This window comes from Ursus maritimus, unplaced genomic scaffold (assembly GCF_017311325.1).
Source record: "Ursus maritimus isolate PB19 unplaced genomic scaffold, ASM1731132v1 scaffold_26, whole genome shotgun sequence".
NCBI lineage: Eukaryota > Metazoa > Chordata > Mammalia > Carnivora > Ursidae > Ursus > Ursus maritimus.
Genome location: NW_024425119.1, coordinates 40,979,515 through 40,995,528, shown reverse-complemented (window position 1 = coordinate 40,995,528; position 16,014 = coordinate 40,979,515). Strand labels below are relative to the sequence as shown.

The 16,014-nt window shown below is 43.1% G+C and overlaps 1 protein-coding gene across 2 annotated transcripts in view; it reads right to left on the bottom strand.

Moving 5' to 3' along the window:
• Positions 1-6,145: 6,145 nt before the first annotated feature.
• DIP2B (disco interacting protein 2 homolog B) overlaps positions 6,146-16,014 on the bottom strand; it is a 213,497-nt gene continuing 203,628 nt past the window's right edge. For both annotated transcript variants that reach the window (XM_040642443.1, XM_040642444.1), the window contains exons 35-38: positions 15,454-15,528; positions 13,866-14,043; positions 11,849-11,972; positions 6,146-10,232 (exon numbers count right to left, since the gene is read on the bottom strand). In XM_040642443.1, coding sequence (XP_040498377.1) covers positions 9,980-10,232; positions 11,849-11,972; positions 13,866-14,043; positions 15,454-15,528 — 630 coding nt within the window. In that variant the 3' untranslated portion in view covers positions 6,146-9,979. The remainder of the gene's footprint in view (positions 10,233-11,848; positions 11,973-13,865; positions 14,044-15,453; positions 15,529-16,014) is intronic.

Below are 16,014 nucleotides of genomic sequence, written 5' to 3'. Positions count from 1 at the left end.
TCTATCCATATACCTCTACTCCGGACCTTGTTATATCCAGTCTTCCAGGCTTTTTCCTTTCAAGACACTGACCAACTGGTTAGGCTGTTTGCCACTGCCCAGGAGTCCGTTGATATTCTCACTTTGAGCTGCTTGTTGCACAGAATGGGTGGTCATTTTAATATCTGCCTGTTGGGAAGATTTCCCTTGAAACAGAATGGCCAGAACCCACTCAGAGACCCAAACCATAGCCCATGCATATACCGAAGTTGGCTTTTTCCACCTACTTCAGCAGGACGTTTCCCCCATGCTCCATTACGGCCATGGGTATGAGCCGAGTGAAGAACACTGGTGCAACTGTAGTGTGCAACATGGGTTTCTGGGGGCCCTGCTCATGCAGATTGCGCTGACCCTGCTTAGGCTTGATCCCAGGTGTAACATTTCCATCTTATGATGGATTGGTACTGGGCCCATCTGACTTTATGACAGTGTGTCTGACGCAACCCAGCCAGTGATGGAAAGTTCCAGATGCATGGTCACTGGGTGTGGCCTGGTCAAGTTTTCCATCTCCATTGTGGCCCAGTGGCATACGAGAAGCTGCTTTTCAAAAGGCATATAATTCTCTGCTACAACTCACAGGTTCTTCCTCCAGAATTTTAACAGCTTGCATTGCGATTCTTCCACTGGATCTTGCCATAAACTTCACGCTGGGTTTTTTTTTCCCCCCACAACTATCACCTCCACCACCATGGGTCTGCCGTATCATATGACTCCAAACCTTACTTAAAGCTGTCTCCTGGTTTATTGTGCAGTGCAGTATTACCAGGGATGGAATGTGTTGTCTTCACAACCTGAAAAGGCCTACTAAGGACTTTGTTTCCTTCTTGGAGAAAAAGGATGTAAGATGCGTTAACTTGTCATTGCTTAAGTAAGCTATGCCTAACGTGGGGCTTGAACTTACGACCCAGAGATCAAGAGTCGCATGCTCTAACTTACTGAGCCGGCCAGATGCCTCAGTAATTTGTTTTTTTATGTCAGGAGATACGTCAGCAAAGCTGCTTGCTAGACCTCTGACACTTCCGAGTTCATTTCCCATCCTCTGGATTGCACGCAGCTTACCAGACCTTCAGTGTACTAGTTCTTGCTCCTTCTGTCTCATCAGAGTGATGTAACACGGCTCTGGGACAAAACTATCAATGTATATTCTTAACCCTTCAGTGTGAATGTGAAATACTTCTGATTCTCTTTTTTAAAAACTTTTAAAAAATCGAGATCTAATTGACATATAAAGTTATATATTTCAGATGTACAACATGCTTTGATATATGTATGTATTACAAAATGATCCCCCTAGTAAGTGGCAATAGTTAACATCCATCACTGTGCATAGTTACAGATTTTTTTATCTAGTGATGAGAACGGACTGGAATAGAAAAGGACGCATTTGTCAAGGCAATGGCTGCATACCACGTACCTGAGACCATATTAATCTGATCTAGCGAAGATACCAGATCAGGTGCAACAGCTACAACTGAGCTACTAGTTGGTTAAGCTGACACTGGTATCCTGCCATCCTCGAGGACCCACGAGTTTCTGTAGAACTAGACTGGTGTGTTAAATAGAGCTTAAACAGGGACCATTACCTCTGAATCCTGACATCCTTACGGGTGGCACTAATTTCCCCATTCCCCCCCAAGATGAATATTATTATCGTTATTGATTCATTATTTGGCTGGGTTGGGAGCAGTGTCAGAGGTTTCTCCATTTATGGGCTTTCAGTTCTATTCCACTGACTGATATAGTCTATCATTACGCCGGTACCATAGCTTTGTAGTAGGTTTTGAAATATGGAAGTGTGACTTTGTTCTTTTTCAAGATTGTTTTGACTTTTCTGAATTCCTTGCATTTCCATATGCATTTTAGGATCAGTTTATCCACTTCTGCAAAATAGGCATCTGGGATTTTGAGAAAGATTGTATTGAATCTGTAGGTCAATGTGGAGAGTATTGCCATCCTAACAATATTAAATTTTCCAATCCATGAACATGGAGATGACTTTCCATTTGAAAGATTTTATTTTACTTGAGAGAGAGAGAGATTGAGAGAATGAGTGGGAGGAGGGGCAGAGCAGGGAGCCTGATGCGGGACTCCCTGGGATCATGACCTGAGCTGAAGGCAGACGCCTAGCTCGCTGAGCCACCCAGGAGCCCTGACTTTCCATTTTAAATCTTCTTTCTTTCAATGATTTTGTAGTTTTCAGTATGTTAGTTGGCACTTTCATTAAATTTATGAAGTATTTTATTCCTTTTGATGCTATGTTAAATAGAATTGGGTTTAAATTTCATTTTTGGAATGTTCATTGCTAGAAAATAGAAATAAAATAGATACTTTTGTATTGATCTTGTATTCTGCAACCTTGTTGAACTCGTTTAACAGTTCGCGTGTAGGATTTTGTATATACAAGTCATTGCATCTGTGCCTAGAGGTAGCTTTAATTCTTCCTCTCCAATCTGGGGGCCATTTCCCCCTATGTGCTCTCAATAGAACCTCCAGCATAATGTTGAATAAAAGTGGTGAGAACAGCTTTCTTCCATTGTTCCCAACCTTAGAGAGAAAGCATTCAGTTTTTACTATAAAGTGTTGTGTAAGCGGTGAGTTATTCATTGATGATCTTTATCAGATTGAGGAGTCACCTTCATGCTTGAAGACTTTTGCTGGATATCGAACTCTGAGTTGACAGATTTTTCCCTCCTCCCAGCACTCTAAATATATTGTCCTGTGTTCAGAACAATTGTTCTGGCTTCCATTATTTCTAAAGAAAAAGTGGTTATCATTTGTGTCAGTTTTCTCCAATATGTAATGTGTTACTTTTACTTGGCTTCTTTGAAGACTTTTTGCTTTATTGGAGTTTAGCAGTTTGCCCATGATTATGCCTACATGTGGTTTTCTTTTCTTTTAATTTTTTTTATTTGTAAAGATTTTATTTATTTATTTGAGTGGGGGGAGCAGAGGGAGACGGACAAGCAGACTTCATGCTGAGCATGGAGCCCCATGTGGAACTCAATGTCATGACCCTGAGATCATGACCTGAGCCGAAATGAAGAGTTGGATGCTTCACCAAGTGGGCCAGCCAAGCGCCCCTACGTGTGGTTTTCTTTATACTGCTTGGAGTTTCTTGAGCCTCCTCAGTCTATACATTTATGGCTTTCCAAATTTGGGGAGCTTTTGCCAGGAATTCTTCAAGTATTTTTTATGTCCCATTCTCCCCCTCATCTTTGTGGAACTGCAATTGCAGATATGTTAGACCACTTGGTATTTTCCCACAGGACTCTGAGGCTTTATTTTTTTCCTCCAGCCTTTTTTTCCCTCTGTTCTTCAGATTAGATAATCCACTGATCTATCTTCAAGTTTGCTTATTCTTTATTATGCTATCTTTAGTCTGCTGTTCAGCTCATTAAGTCCTTGAATTTCCAACTCCGGAATTCCCATTCTTCTTCTTTTTTTTTAATAGTTTCTGTTTCTCTGCTAGATTCCTTATCTAGGAATTCCTTATCATCCATTTGTACATTTCCCTTTAAGTCTCAGTGTATTTGTAATAACTGATTTAAGGCTCTTGACTGCTAATTGCACACCTGAGTGATCTTACAGTTGCTATCTTTTCCCTGAGTAAAGATATTTTTCTGTTTCTTCACATTTCTAGTAGTGTTATTACTAGAATGAATTATATTACTTTACAGAGTGATTTTTTTTATTTCAGAAGGCAGTTAATTTGAGAGGACTTAATTTCTGGTCTTTTTCCTCTGTCGTAGACAATGGCTGAAATTTCTGCTCAACTCTTTCATTTTCCAGCTGCTTTTTTTGCCTCCACCAGGAACTCTGGGTTTTCCTCCATATAATTTAGTTTAGCCCCCAAAGATTTCGACACATTCTATATGCAGATTTGAGGACTTACACCTTCTGGGGCTCTCTCCCTTCATAGATTTCCCACCTAACTATCCTCTGACTCCCCTGCCAACATGGAACCCTGTCCTTTCATACCTTAAGCCAGTAGGCAGTGGTTATCACTCAAGCTGCTTGGAATTATGGTGATGTCCTCAGACCAAAAAAATCACAAACACACAAATGTCACCTATTGCATTTCATCTTTCAAAAGTAGTTACTCTCCAATTTCTGTCTTCTGTGGGTCATTTTCCAGTGCCTTCAAATAGGTAAAAAAAAAAAAAATATATATATATATAGATAGATAGATAGATATCTATCTATATATAGATAGATAGATAGATAGAAAGATATTGTTCAAATCTAAAAAATTCTATCTCTGGGAGGATTAATCTGACCAGGTTATTCCACCATTATCACAAACTAGAGGCTTGTACTATTTTTGTTTATTATGTATTCAGCAATCTTATAAATGCCTATTTGTTTATACAGTTGTAGATTTGCTAGTATTTTCCACACAGACTAGCATACCCTTACCAGATGTTTCTGTTCCTTTGTATCCCATTCACACGGCTCATTTTTCTCCCTGACGCGCTGGCTGTAATCTCAATGCAGCGCTGAGTAGAAAGTGAGCATCCTCGTCGTTGTTTTGACTTTCGTGGGAGTGCTTCTCAAGTGCCGTTGTTTTCTTTTTTACTGTAGGCTTTTGATACATGTTCTATCAGTTCCAGAAGTCTTTCTTCCTTGCTTGTTGAATTTTATTAGTGTCAAGGTTTATCTTGTTTTTCCTGAATCTTTTGAGATGACCGTATGGTTTTCACCTTTAAGCTGTTGCTGAAATTCCTTATATAAATAGATTTTTCTAATACTGAACTATCCTTGTTCTGACCCTCTTTGAACCTCATCTGTTATTTCTTACACATTACTGGGTTTGCTTTGCTAGTGTGGAAGACTGTATTTTCCAGCGCAGTATCTCCACATATACCCACAAAGTCTCTCCCATCCCATATGCTCTTTCACAATCCGACTTTGCCTCTCTTTCATCAAGACATAGAGTCATCTCCCTCGAATCTGGGCTGAGCAGTAGAATGCAACCGAAGTGGTGTATGGCCTCCAAGAGTGGATGAGACGTTCACAGCCTAACATGCTCTTTCTCCTGAGGTTTCTTTTGAGAACCCGGCCGCATGTTCCAAGAAGCCCACGCTATTAGGAGAGGCTACACTGAAGTGCTTTGGTCAATCAATAGTCCCAGCTGAGCCTCGTCCTTGTTACCTAAGCCTGGGCTTCAGATGTGTGAGTAAAGACGCCTAGATGATTCCAGCCCCAGGCTGTTCAAATCACCCCCAGACAATGGAGTTTTTGCAGCCAAGGGCAGACATTTTGGAGTAGAGATGTCATTCCTGCTGTGCTTTGTCCAGTTCATGGTGCCCAGAATGTGTTTCTATGGCTTTGTTTTATGCCACTAAGTTGGGGTGGTGTATTACACAGCAACTAAAACAGCTAGGTTTTATTTATAATTTGCATCTTTCACAGGTGAGATTGCTTTATTTAAATAGAAACTGCCATAGTCGGATTCTGGTATCAAGAGGAGTTGGGTGGCTTTTTCTTGTATGTGTGAAACGGGATTCTCTTCCTTGTGGGTTTGGTAAAATTCAGATTCTCTTTCTTGAATGAATTTTCAAATTGCATATAGAAAATCATCCATTTCACTTACAATTCAAGCTTGCTGCAAAATTACAAGACACCAATAAACGTATTTTAGGTGAAAAAAATGTTCTCAGCTGCCTAAATAGGTTGGACAGTAGTAGTTCGAGGACCAGGGCTGGGGAACACGCACAAACGGATTCGCTCCCATCAAGTTTCTTGAAACCAAGACATGAAGAGCAAACGACATCACTTTAGTGAAGGCTGAAATCCAGTCCAATCACGGATTAGAAGAAAAATAAAATTTATGATCCATAGTTTAAAACTACCACATGCCGCCTGGGTAGGAGGAAAACGAAACTTTAATTGTTCCTGACAAAGCCTTCTTAGTTTTCAAAACGACCCACTTGTGTCCCTTGACTTGCCTTCCTGTCACAGCACTGATTTACTGAAACTTTGGATCTCTGTGTTCATTTTCCTTAGACCACTCGATCTATCTTTAGGTCTTACCATCCTAAGTTAAATTTACAATTTATCAGTTCCAATTGATCAATCCTGCCAATGTGTGAAGCATTAAACACAATCAGGCATCAATATTTATTAACACAAGACAAAGGAAACACATTCAATGAGTTAATAGAACACTGTCCAGCCAGATGTTAAATTTAAAAATGTATCTAATCTAATTTCAAATAAATAAAAAAACTTTATACATAATTACACGGTACTATAGTTTGAATTTGACACTGGTAAATATCTTGACAGAAAGTAAACAAAACATCATTTAGGACTAAAAAATTATTCTTAGATCTTTACACTCTCTCCCTGTGGACAAATAACATGGCCCGTCTACATACACCTAGACCAGAAATGTTGTATGAATGATAGAGAAAAGGCCTATTGTGTATTTGGAGTACTGCAGCTTCTTGCTCCAAACACTCTTGCTTTTACATCAAAGCAGACAACAAAAACAACACTAAGGCATAGGTCGTGTTGGAGTCTGAGGGTGAGGTGATAACTCCTCATTGCTTCAGTCTAAAAGATCGCTGGATATTCAAGGAAAGTAATTTATTTGGCCAAGATATTGAGCACCATGCCTGGGGCAGAGACCTTAACCAAAAAACCTAAGGCCTCAGGCCCTTTGCTGATTCAACAAAAGCATTAAGCAAGCACTGCCCAGGGACGACAGAAAGGAGACACACTTGTGTTACCAACAGACAGGCAATGGTCCCTAAACAGCCTGAGGCAGCACGACTTCGTGAGGGAAGGACTTGATGGTGGCGGTGGTCTAGACCGGGCCCCCTTTCTGAGGCAGCAGGTTAAATAAAGGGTTCACACCGATGCCCCTTAGCGTGGGTTCACACCGATGCCCCTTAGCGTGCCGGTCATTCCCAGGGTCGCGCTGATGCAGGAGGTGACATTTGTGCAGCTCTAAGAATCCCTTGGGCTTAGGAATTTTCCTGAGGCAGCCCCTTCCTGATCCACCTCAATTACTTCTGCTGAGAGGCAGAAAGAGTTTCGAAAGCTGTTAGATGAATGGATTTCTCTTAACTGAAATGGGGGCTTGCTATTAATCTCGTCGTCTTTTTCACAGGCATAAAATAAAAACCCAGACAGAATGTGTTCCAGAGTTTTGGCTAGGCTGTTTCTATCGGTAATGGCCTTTTGGGTCTGTCCTAAGAGCCCATTCTACCACGAAGGTTCTACTTAATGTGGAAAGGGCAAGAGGGCTGTGTCATCAAGAGAAAGCTTTCTTATCCAAGTCTGTAACAGACTAGGCATTAAAACTACAGATGACCCCTCAAGCACCCCTAGGCTAACGACTGGACTCTCTTCCCCTTCCAGAGGATCCCTTACCACAGTTACTGAGAAGTTCCCAAAGACACAGCTCAGCTTTCTTTCTTCCACTAGTATATTTTGGCTTTGGGGAATATGCGAAAGATCAATAAAGCAGCCGCAAGGTAGAAAGCAAAAGCTAAGGATAAATCAGAGGCCTGAGGAACTACAAACCCAGATAATCAAACCCTAAGTAACTGGGAGTTGACCACACTCTGAGATTAATGGCGTATCTGGTTTAAAAGAATGAACACAGATCACCTCTGCCCAATGTTGTAGCCACTAGCCACATGCGGCTACTGAAAACTTGAAACGTGGGTAGTCCGAATTGAAATGTGCTTAATACACACTGGATTTCAAAGACTTAATATGAAAAAAAAGAAGAGAAAATATCTCAGTCACTTTTCATATTGATTTCACGTGGAAATTACAGTATTTTTTATATACTGGGTTAAATGAAAGATATTAAAGTCAATTTCACTGGTTTCTTTTTACTTTTTAAAATGTGGTTACTAGAAAATTTAAAATGACCGATGTGGCTCACATTATATTTCTAGCAGACACCCTAACTTGTGTAGTAAGAATTTTCAAAGTAACCCACAGGGTAAGACTCTGCCTATATTTTTTTTCTTAGAACTCGTGGATTATGAAAATTACTTTCCAAATAAGCAGGCTGTTTTTTCTGCAAACTGAACCATAGCTAGTCACTGGAATTTCTTGCCCCAATGTAAGTGCTTTTTTTCCCTGTACATCTTAGAACCTCTTCCATCATGTGTAAATTAATTTCATCCAAAATGTCAAAAAAGAGATCTGGAACTGGAAAATGTCTTGAGGTCTGCCCTCAGCGGAGAAAAAACTGGGAGGAAAAGAGGCTTGTGTAAAAGGGAGGCAAGAAAGTGGCTTGGAGCCACGGGACTGTAGGGCAGCCCCCGAGAGTGACGAAGGGTCTGGGCTTTGCAGTATAAACCTTATTTTCAGGGTAATTACAAGTCTTAAAAATTGTTTAAAAACATATTTAGTTTACATGATGTTACAGTGGGGTAAATAATATGTATTATTAAAATAGTCTGAATAAATATTTACACGATAGACCAGAGTGGGTCAAAGAGAACCATTCTGATTTAACAAGTTAACTCTGTTCACTTGGAGCTTTTTTTTTAATTTTTAAAAATATTTCTGTAAGAAAAAAATAATAAAATTCAACTATATTCAAATACATGAAGTATCAGACCAAAGAAAGGAAACCGAGCCAGAGGCCAACTCAGTCCCACGCTCAGTCCACTCGGCCTGGGCACCACAGTTATTTCAAAAGAGTTTCTTGCATACATCAGACTTCCCCTATTTCAGCATAAGCCTAGCTATTTTGGCAACCCAAATCGGTCAGTTTCGAGATCTGTAGTTATGTCGCCTTTACGGTTTCCCGTGACTGCTGATCCCACTGCCTTCCCAGCCTGTCATTCTTGTTCCTAAAATCCCTGCCCTTATGAACTGGAAGAACAGAGGACACTCTTCAGTTTTCCGAAAAGAGAAGCTCTATGTGTAAACTGGAGACGCGGCTGACAATGGGCCTGGAAAAAGAGGAAATCCTAAATTCTTCTGCAGTCACTCTAAATCTGAAACACAGTTTCAACACTGGGGGCCAGCGTGGGTTATTGTGGTTCCTTAGGATAGGGCGGGATCTAATGAAGCTTAGCCTTTTCATAACCATTTGATTTTTAAACTGAGATTTTCAGCTTGTAGAAACAGGGTGAATTCTTAAAAGCTTAAGCTGATTCTGGGAATGCGAGCTTTAAAAACAAACATAGGCAGCTTTAGTTTATAAAATACATCAGCCAACAGAGACATAGTACAATGTGCAGCGAAACCTGCAAACAGTTTGCACTTTTTAGTTACCTATTCAATTACACTGCATTAAGAGAATATTGAAATTCTCGTAAAGTAGAAACGTTTCTACTTTAGTTGTCATGACTATACACGCCAATTCTTCAATTTTCTAGCTGAATTGTGTGTATTCTTATTTACACGTTTAAAACACTGGTCAAAATGTTTTACTCTCAAGAATTATATATATAAAGTAACTCTCATATTCAGTGGGTTATTTGATTTGCTTATGGGTCAGCGGAAAATAAGCTGAGTAGTTCCACGTTAACAAAACCTGCAGAATGTCCAGCTATGGGAAAACGGCAGAATACAGTACAGAGCGGGGAACTGGAGAACTCCGACTACCCCCTTCATGTGAATTCATTAAACTCCCTTACAAAATTCTAAAACAGCATTAGGGAAAAGTACAAGTATATACAACAGATGACAAAACTGCAACATGCATGTAATTGCTTTAGTAACGTGCTGCTCACGCTATGTCAAAGCTCATGACTAATGGACTGTTAACATTGTTTTCATTTGCTACCACGTGATTCCCCTTTCCTGTGCGTCCTGTGATCGCAGAATCCCACAGGATGAGATGAAGGATATAATGTAACCATCTCAGCTTCTTTCACACCATTTGAAAGCTCGCTCCTAGTCACCGGTCTTTGGTCCTTGTGGTTTCTCCGGACGGCCCCTGTGAGCCCCACAAGGCTGGTTACATGTTATAAGCCACATAGATGGGGTCTAACTGGTCCGCCAGGAAGCTGTCACGCAGGTGCATCCTCTGCTTCTCTCCTCTCGAGTTGATGGGGATGACACCCGGGTCCACCACCACCACCACGCCAACGATGAGGTAATGCTCTTCCAGGACCACGTTTGTCACTAAAGGAACCAGGTCTAGGGCTTCCTGTTCAGAGCCACACAGTTCCACAACCACCACAAGCAAGTTGGTCCACGTGAACACGGCACTGAAATTCCAATGACATTCAGTTAACACGTCATTACGTTCACCAGGCGTCTTTCATAGTATCTGCCCAAGACTTATCGCAATTTCTCTGACAACTGCCTTCCCTCTCGGACCCAACCAGAAGGCCAGCAGCCATGTCTGCAATGACCTTGCCCTGTGATCACAGCTCATTAGCTGAGCCATCCACAGTCTCTCGGGGGTGTGGCAAGGGGGTTGAGAGTCGTTGGCTGGTCATGTGAACTAAGCACACGTGAAAGTTCTGGCGTGGCCGGGTGTCCAGAGCGGCACAGGGAATGGCTCATCAGGGATGAGAGAAAGAACGAAGTGGTGCCCATACGGCTCTAGAAAGTGAGAGGACAGTGGTTCCTGACCCTTCCCATCCCTTGCTTCTACCTTTCTTGAGATCCATAGAGACTCTTAGGAACCTCTGAGGTAGCCGGGTATTCTTTTCATTAACTTTTTCTTTTGCGTTGTTTTTTTGGGGAGAGTTTCTGTTATTTGCAACCAAAGAGCTCTGACAAAGGTAATATTCTTAGACCTAACAGGAAGGGAGTGCACCTCTCCTCATCTGCACTTAGTGCCCCGTACAGGTGTCTCTCTCATCGGGCTATAAAGGTGACATAAGGTAGAAAGTTGCCTTATATCGAGTGGGACTGCTGGGTTAGAAGGTATGGCCCGACCTGTGATATGAAGTGTTAAATAGCTTTAAAACAGATTCCAATCATTTAAAAAAATGTACACAATATTTGGATGCATTAAAAGTCAAAGGTCTAAAATTAGAGGGTAAGCATGGCACCCTACTTCTCTGTATTGTTCTTATAATTCATGGGCATTGTTCGGGTCTGGGGAGAGACTCTGACCAAAGTGAGATGATGCTGACAAAGAAGCATCTAGAAAGCATGAGCAACCACAAAAGAATTGTGGCTAGTTAGCATGGGTTAAAAAAACAAAAGAAAAGAAAAAAACAACCACCAAGGAAGGACATACCGAATTAAAAATGTAGAAAAGAAACCGGGTGGATTCTGTATTGTCAAGAATCCAGAATGAAAGCCACTGGGTAAAAACTATCGAGTTTTAATTTTAAGGAATTTTTAGTCAGTGTGAGGCTGGATGTTCCTTTATCAGGGATAATGTGGAAGGAATTCCTATACTGAGAGGCAAGTTGGATGAGGTAATAATGACCTTTTTCATCTGCTTACCATCTGACAGTTTGCAAAGCACATTCCCATTTGATCCTCCCCATAATTAGGAAATAGCAGAGGAAGTATTTTACATGAGGAAAGCTGCCTACATGGGAGAGAGAGCTGGGCCTTCAAGTTGGGTCTTTTGAACTTAAAGTCATGGTCCTTTCCACCATATTACACCGACTTTCTTCTATCAGTAGGGAGGACTCGACTCCACAGGGGTCCCATGGAGGCTGTCTCAGTGTCTCCACGGCCTCATCTGCCACAGCAGACGGCACACCACGACGAGAATGAATCAGTCCATTTATCTGCTTACTCCCCTTGAAGTTCTAGGTCTGTAGGGGGTATTTGGTACAGACGGCTGACTACTTAGACCAATTTTAACAGACACTACAGCTGCGATGGGAACACGATCACGTGCTGGGCCATTTACCATTCAGCAATGCTCCTGTGGATCCGGGACACGGAGGTCTCAATATCGATCGGGTGGTATCGTAAGCCTCTCAGCTCCAGCGTTTCGTCCAGAGCTCCCACCACATATAATGCATCGTGACGCTCTGACACAAAGAAAAAGAGAAATCTGGTTCATCGGACATAATGAGCGCAATACAATGTTGGAGTGAAGAGCGCCAGGGCAGACTGCCTGCCACGTCACTTGACCCCACCACTCACCAGCTGTGTGACTTTGAGCCAATTACTTAAGTCTCTGAGTCCTGCTTCCCCTCTGTGAGACAGGGAGAATACTAAATGGCTGCTGTATTAAATGAGATAATATGAGTAAGGGAGTTAATATGATGCCTGGTACACTGTAAGTGCTAAAAAAAAATTAGCAATGATGATTACTATTATTACTATTTCTACGTCCTAGGAATTGTGTCCAGTGCTGGGAAGATGACAAAACACGATTCCCACTCTGAAGACATTTACCGTCTAGTGGGGGAGACGGACACACAACAGGTGCTCCACTGTGACGTGGTAAGCCCCGTGCTACGCGTGCGCACGAGGTGTGTGTGAAGCGAGCAGAGGACACCCCCTGCGCTCAGCTCAAGGGTTCAGAGAAGGAAAAGCCGAAACCAGGCTGAGCTTTTATGGATAAATAGGAATTAGCCAGATGACAGCTGGGGGAGGGTGGAGCAGGGAGAGAGGATTTGAGAGGGAGAAGAAATGAGCATGTGTTGTTATTCCTAGACATCTGCAAGGGGTCCAGATATAAGGAGTAGGATTACAGAATATGGAGAGACTAGTCCCGGTTATCAATAGGCTTGTAATCCAGCTGGAACATGGCAGAAGTATTTTTTTTGTCTTAAGTGCAGGCGCACACCACACACATAAAGCTACATTACTGTTTTACGTCTGTATAGATACTGCATTTTGAAGAAAGAGATGATTTTGCTAGGTCTACTGAGTACAATATTTTCAGGAAAGGGTAAATTTCTGAAACACTGAGCAAAACAAAGTGCTAGAAGCTGTTGGAGAGAGAAGGATGAGGAGGTCTAGAAGATTCCCACCATATAAGAAGAGCTCATAAAAACTAGAATAACAAACACGACTGAAACACAGTAGTTAATCTCACATCATTTCCACAAGCCACTGTCCAGGTAGGAAACTGAGAGGCTCAGTGCTTGCTCGAGGTCACAAAGCAAATGGCAGAGGTAGGCTTCAAAACCAGGGCACCTGGTGAGGAATACCTCCCTCTTCCCCAGTACGTTATCCTGTCTCCCCTTGAAACGTGGAGAAACTATGGACGCTGGTCACTATGGAACAACGTAAGCTGCTTAGGAGGAATGACTTTGCTCTAATTCAGACCTTTAAAGCCCAGGGAGTTATTTGCATGTGTTCTTGAAGTGATGATACAGCTTGTGTTGAGCATTTTAACACGGCGATTAACGCCATGAGGAAGGAAAGCTGACGGCAGGCGGCAGTGAAGCCATGACAGCCAACCGAGCAGCGGGTAATGCGGGGACTGCTCACACCAGAGCCTTGCCAACCAGTCTCGTATCGAACGTGAGATGCCGAAGGGACAGAGCGCGTCAGCAAGAGGGCTCCTCCACACCGATCCCCTGCTCTCAGGGATCAGGGTTGTTTCTCCTAAATCCAAAATGGGGTGCAGGAGTAGAAGAGCTACAAGATGAAACAGCCGTCCTAGGGCTCGTGCAGCGGCTGGAGTCAGCCAGGGGCACGGTCGGCATCAGGCACGTCGCCGTGACTGTCGGCTGTGCTCACCCACAGTTCAGAGATGCCGACGTGGTACCCTGGGTACCCGCATCCTACGTACTCCTCATGGGGCATCTTGCTTCAAATGAATATAAATTCACGTACGGGTTCCAGAATCACAGAAGGGAATAATTAAATACACACACTTGACAACACAAAGGCAGGCTGAGGAAGGCGAGCCAGAGCTACCGGCTGAAAAGGCAGGCTGAAGGGGGGCGTGCTGGTGAGGAAGCTACCTCCGGTGGCCGCTGTGAGCTCAGTCCGGCGGACGAAACCAAGGTACCCCGTCCGAGCCCAGAGCGTCTGGGCAGCATCTCCAAAGCTGAGGCGAGTGTTGAAATGATCAGCTTGAAGAGTCTCACTGTCATAGATGGTGTAATAGCCACTGGCTGTGTGGGGACTGTTCACCCAAATCTACAACAAGAAAAGGGCACTGGTCACATTTCAGCAGGGACGGAAGTATATCAACGCAAGTCTCTTTGGACGGATTAGTATTGTTTTAAATTCTCATTGTTACAGTAACAACATCACAACAATAAAGGCAGCTGACATTTACCAAGTGTTTCCCACGTGCTAGACAGAGGGGTAAGGGCTTTATATGCCTTATCCCCATCAGTCCTGACACAGGCGACAGTACAGTTCTGTCCTAGTTATTCCCACTTTACAGATGACAAACCAAGGAGTTAAGTAACTCATCTACGATGCAGAAACTAGGAGACCCACACCCACGCCTGCGGAGCTGCAGAGCCCATGCTCTCAACCACCACGCTACAGCGCCTCCCTGGCTCATTTCCCAGCCTCCTCCAGAGCCCGCGGATGCATCGGGGGATCATTTCTGTGCTTCTGCGCTAGCATTTAAGGCCCTCAGGAAAACGCTACGGGGTGTCTGAATTCGCACTGTAAACACAGCAATAGCCAATACTGGTAATGACACTAGTGTTTATTGAGAACTCATTATGTGATGGGCACTGTTCCACGGGCATTACAGATACGGGTATTAATGTAGTTAACTGTCGCACAATTTCATTAGGTGAAATTAGGTGGGTGCAATTATTATTTATGGATGAAAAAACTTAGGCCCAGAGAAAGTAAGTAACTTGCTCGGTAGTTAGAGGCTGGGAAGTGGCAGAGCACAGGTCATCTGGCTCCTGCACCCTGCAATGCTCCTCCTGGTAAACTACGGGGTGAAACATCAGTGCCCCTCAAATACTTGAGGGAAGAAAAAGTAAGTCTTTTAAAAAATCTTTTAAAAAATATCTTGATACTAACACAAAGATGGACACATTTTAGAATAGAATAAAAAATTTCCATGAATTTTAAAGTATTTGTGGCTCCTTTCAGTTCCACCCCTTACTAGGTGGGAACAGGTAGGATTTGCCCATTTTCCTTTTCAGCTAAAGGAATGTCAGTGAACAAATCTGGGACTAGTTTTAACCTGGGTGCCAAAATGCTCCCTCCATCCTGGTCTCAATCTCTTTTTAGTCTTGAACCTTACAAAAAAAGATTAAAACCCTCTCTTTTTTAAAAATTTGACAGAGAGAGAGAGCACAAGCAGGGGGAGCAGCAGGCAGAGGGAGAGGGAGAAGGAGGCTCCCCTGCTGAGCAGGGAACCCGATGCGGGGCTCGATCCCCGGACCCTGGGATCAATACCTGAGCAGAAGGCAGATGCTTAACTGACTGAGCCACCCAGGTGCCCCAGATTAAAACTCTTTAAAAAGATGATAATTCACGATGAGGGAAAAGCTAAATCCACAGTTTCACTGTCTTCTTGAATGTGAACCCTAAAGTCTTACTTTTCAGAGTAAAAATAAAAATTATACATACCTCTCCAAGATGAGAGTCTCCAACAGGCCCTTTGGTCTCGGGATTAACAATAACCACTTTCACTCCAGGTAAAATCTGAGCATCAAAGGGAAAACACAAAGACTCAATCAACTCTAATGACCCCTGGGTGTGCAGTCACCCGCCACCCCTCCTTTGGTCAGGCGAGCGAGGGCGCAAAGGCAGGCGCTAACTGATGTGGTGCTCCCGGGACTGTCTTCAGTGGGGACCAGAGGTCTAATAAGATCCATCCTCAAAAATAAACCAGGGAACCAACCAGTCTAACCTTCCCTTCAAAGGGATGAGAAACTGCAGCCCAGAACCAAAACAGTAAGAATCTGTAATGTGACCGCCCTTTCTCGTGATCTGTCCTGTTCACTGGAGTGACGGCAGGAAAACCCCTTAAAGCAGAAAGGGCAGCAGGAGGGATCCCGTGAGAGGCTCCGCTCCCGTCTTCAGCGAGAGCTAGTGAGAGGAACGTGAAGAGTAAGAGAGGACGGTGGCAGCTTTGCAGAGAATGGGTTCTGCCCCGGGGTCATGAAAGACATCACGCGCTCGGGATCT